At 33.1% G+C, this 4,573-nt stretch overlaps 1 protein-coding gene across 1 annotated transcript; it reads left to right on the top strand.

The window, feature by feature from the left end:
• Window positions 1-3,387: 3,387 nt before the first annotated feature.
• On the top strand, window positions 3,388-3,978 carry LOC131639209 (uncharacterized). The gene has a single exon (XM_058909710.1). The coding sequence runs from the start codon at window positions 3,388-3,390 to the stop codon at window positions 3,976-3,978; it is 591 nt and encodes a 196-aa protein (XP_058765693.1).
• Window positions 3,979-4,573: the final 595 nt, after the last annotated feature.

The raw sequence follows: 4,573 nt of genomic DNA, 5'->3' as shown, positions 1-4,573 counted from the left end.
ATCAACATGCACATTGATTCCAGCAGAAACGTACAAATCTAGTCAGAATGTACGTGCTTCTGCTTATACGTTTGACATGCTTCTACGTTACGTGTGTATATCAAACACCAACTTTAAACCTGTTACTCGTGTAATATTTCTTGATTCGTGAATTGTTTGAGACCCAAAAATTTGTATGAATACCAATCTAACCCTTCGTGTTAGAAATAGTTAAAGGGAAGAGAGAAAAATTTAAATTTGTTTATTTTGATTTATGGGGTGATTAGAAAAATTTATTTTTATTTTTTAATTATACATATTTGACAATTTTTATTTTTTAATTATACATATTTGACAACTTTTGTAAGAAGATTTTGCATACCACTCTTTAAGTTGAACCTGATACTCTTTTTTTATTTATAAGCTAGATTCATTAATAAACGAGTATTAAGGGTACTCGAACCCGTTTACAAAAACTGAAAAAAGACTCGAAAAAGGAAGATTTCCCACCAACTGAAACTTATCCTAATTTTTCTACCGATTTTTTATAAAAATCGTAAAAATTAATTACACTTAGATAAAGAAATATTACCAGCACTCAACCACTTCCATAGTTTCAATTTTATGTTCCACACTAAATCGGACAAGCAGGGAACAACACTCTTTTAATTTTTAAATTGATCATGAACAAACAAAAAATAAATTTTTAGTAGATTTTAAAATTCTCGGTAATGTATCAAATTTCAAGTATGAATTTTAAAAAAAAATTAATTATCGAAAATTTATTGAAATTTCCGATAAATTTTAAAAAGTGTTCTAAGTTATTCAAAATTTTAAAATTTTTGTTACTGTAATTTTTTTTTTTTGTAAAAAATGAATTATCGAATTTTTCGAAATGGCCAATAATTTTTTTTAAAAAATTCAGAAAAATCCGATATTTTTTTAAAACTCTCATAAAATACAAAAACAATTTTTTTAATTTTTGTGTGTAAGAAGTTAAGAATAATAGCACATATCATTAGAAGTGCAAATATACTTCTTGGATATCTTAAATCCTCCTATTGTAAGACTAAATATATGGGAAAAAATATCCGCACTAATAAATTTCTCAATTGTAATTTGAGTGAAGACATATTTTGTTATCTCACAAAATTTATACAATTCAAATTAGTCATTTACAGGGAGAGACCTAGAACTTATAGATTGTGGAGACAAATTTTTATAAAATTTTAATATTAAAAATAACATATTATTTATTAATTAACACGATAATTATTTTATAATTATTTAAATATTATAGAATTATTAATTCATAATGCAGGGTTTATTTGTTAATACAAAAATCACAATATCACAAAAGTTGGACAAGAATATGAAAAATTTGAAAATATGTAGCACAATTATAGTGGGGACATGTGCCTACAGGCCTTACTAGCTAGGTCCGTCCGTGGTCATTCATAATAAAATGAACTTGATGTAATCCCTTCTAAAATTTAATTGGACCATATTAATCCTTTTATTAATATTGATTTTTTCCTAGTTTTAAACTGTGACTGGACTGCCACGTTGGATTTTATTTATTTTTCAATAATAATATCAAAAAGTTTAAAATTGTTTCTTATAAGGAATCAAACTCAATGTCTTTAAAAGATATCTCTGTGTCATTACCACTAAGTCAATGTACATTCATGATAAATAATTCCCATGATTTCTAATAATCTTAAACAATTCTGAATTTAAAACAAAAAATACAAAATTTATATCAATATGATCTCGAACCCAAGTCCCTTCAGATTAAATGACATTCAAAATAGAAATTGATTTATCTATTTGTAAATGATAGTCACTTTACTAACAATAGAAATTGATTTGTCTACTTGTTATTGATAGTCACTTTACTAACTATAGAAATTGAGTGGTCTAGTTGTAAATGATAATCACCTTATTAACCATAGAAATTGATTTGTCTAGTTATAAATGATAGTCACTTTACTAACAATAAAAATTAATTTGTCTAGTTGTAAATGATAATCACATTACTAACAATAGAAATTGATTTGTCTTGCTGTAAATAATACTCACTTTACTAATAATAGAAATTGATTTTCTAGTTGTAAATGATAACAGGGGCGGATCTATAGCCCAGCCAGCCCGGGACGCGCCCGGGCTCAACCCCTCCTTTCGTTGTATACTCCCCCACATAATAGTCGATTTTTAGACAATACCAGAGGCAAAATTAATAATTTTTAGACAAAATATAGGGCAAAATTAGTAAAAACAGGGGGCAAAATTTTTAGACAAAATCAATGGCAAAATTTTTAGACAAAATCAAGAGAAAAATTAGTAGAAACAGGGTATAAAATTAGTAAAAATAAAGTGTAAAATTTTTGCCCAGGCTCCCTAAAATTTCTGGCTCCGCCACTGAATGATAATCACTTTATTTAAATTGATTTGTCTAGCTGTAGTGAATATCATTTAATCAAAAGGGACTTGGGTTTGAGATCTCATATGTAAAAATTTATGTATAGAATTTGTTAATATGACTAGAAATCATGGGAAATACTTATCATGAATGTACATTGGCCTAGTGATAAAAACACAGAGAAAACTAGTTTGAAAAAAATATTATTAGAAGGACTAATATGATTAGATTAAATTTTGTAAGAGACTAAGTGAGACTTGTTTTTCGTAAAAGACTAATTTAATTTGTGTAATATTTATGAGGGATCAAAATGGATCTTCTCTAGTAATTTTTATATGGAAAAATTATAAATACTTCATGACACATTTAAACTAAAATAGCGATGGTAAAAAAATTCAAATTAATTTATCATCTTTATAATAACTCTACACGTTGGTCTTTTTTCAGTTCAATAATAACAACTAGTAGTAGATTCAACGATTCTGGTGGGGAGAGAACCTACGGCGCACCTTTGAATCTCTTTGCCGATGGTTTAAATTCCTAATCCTAGGGTTAGGGACCACGTCGAGGAGGTTCTAGGGTAAACCTTAGGTCCTTGGTTTTGGAGATGGGTCGTGGCAGGCCGAAGAAGAAGGCAGTAATGACACCACCGGCGAGTACTAGATTGTTCCCGTCTACTCCAATTTCAGCGGGAAAGGGCACCACTGGAGTCAAGATACCACCTGAGGGAAACCGTGGACAGGAAGCACAACTGGAAACTATAGTGGAAGAACCTAGCAGAAAGGAAACAAATGAGGATGTTGACAAGGAGAATACCAAAATGCCGCAGTTATATATGGATAGATATCATTCAAGGAAATCGTATCCCGTCAAATGGATGCGCTCTGAAATACACGGCACCAGTGGAAATTGAAGGTGAAATTGAAGTTCAGCTAGAGGAAAAAGATGTAGCATCGGAGAAAACTTTCTGGCAAAATGTGTTGATTATGTATGCCATTGGGAATGAACTCTCTATGCACGCCGTCAAGAATTTTATGTCGATTACCTGGAATTTCGTGACATTGCCGGACTTATACTATAACGAAGAGGGCTATTTCCTAGACAGATTTAAAACTCGTTTGGATAGAGATGCTGTCCTCATGAGAGGGCCGTATACCATATTCAAAAAACCTATTTTACTCCATGAGTGGACTCCCAAATTCACTTTGCAGGATGATGTGCTGAGGGTGCTCCCAATCTGGGTGATTTTCCCACAATTACCACTGTATTGTTGGGGAGAACGTAGCATTGGAAAGATTGCAAGTGCAATTGGAAAACCCCTCCTCACGGATGAATGTACATCTAAGAAGCTGCGAGTCTCGTATGCAAGAGTGCTCATCGAAGTAGATGTTACCAAACAGTTACGCACACAAATCACCATTAGAGATCCTCAAGGAGAGAAGATGGTACAACCGGTGGATTATGAGTGGCGACCACCCTATTGTACTAGCTGCAATAAGGTTGGGCATGAAGGTAAGAAAAAGGAGAATCCACCAAAGAAGAAGAAAGAAAGTAAACAAACCTGGGAACAAAAATAGCCGCCAGGAGAGCCTGAAATACCAAGGCAAGCTGAGCAGACTGTGATTGCCAATCCAAAGCCTACAGAAAGTGAACCTGAAATTCCTTGGACTTTGGTACAAAGTAGAAACAAAGGGAAAGCACCACAGGAGACAAATTTGAAATCAAACAATGGATTTGGGAGCTTTAGTGTTGGCGAGAGCTCTCACATTGTTGGTATCACATGATTTGTTGGAACGTCCGTGGGCTCAATAAACGCGCCAGGTGCCTTGAGGTTAGAGCTCACCTCAAATTTCTGCAGGCACACTGTTGTGCTCTTTTGGAGACTAGAGTTAGAAGCAATAATTGTAGCACTGTCAGGAATCGTTTAGGAGCTAAATGGGAGTTCATAGATAACTATGCATATCACAATAATGGGAGAATTTGGCTGGCTTGGAATCCCGAAGAGCTTCAAATTACAGCCTTAGAGATGTCTACCCAAATGATACATAGCAAAGTTTGTGTCAACAGGGGTGTGTCCTATGAGCTCACTGTAGTGTATGCTCATAACCAGCTCAGCAATAGAAGAAACCTCTGGATAGATCTCACCAGAATCAGCAACACCGTAAATGGCCC

Source organism: Vicia villosa, unplaced genomic scaffold (genome assembly GCF_029867415.1).
Source record: "Vicia villosa cultivar HV-30 ecotype Madison, WI unplaced genomic scaffold, Vvil1.0 ctg.002557F_1_1, whole genome shotgun sequence".
NCBI lineage: Eukaryota > Viridiplantae > Streptophyta > Magnoliopsida > Fabales > Fabaceae > Vicia > Vicia villosa.
The sequence above is the reverse complement of the archived record's forward strand: the minus strand, read 5'-3'. Positions and strand labels throughout refer to the sequence as shown.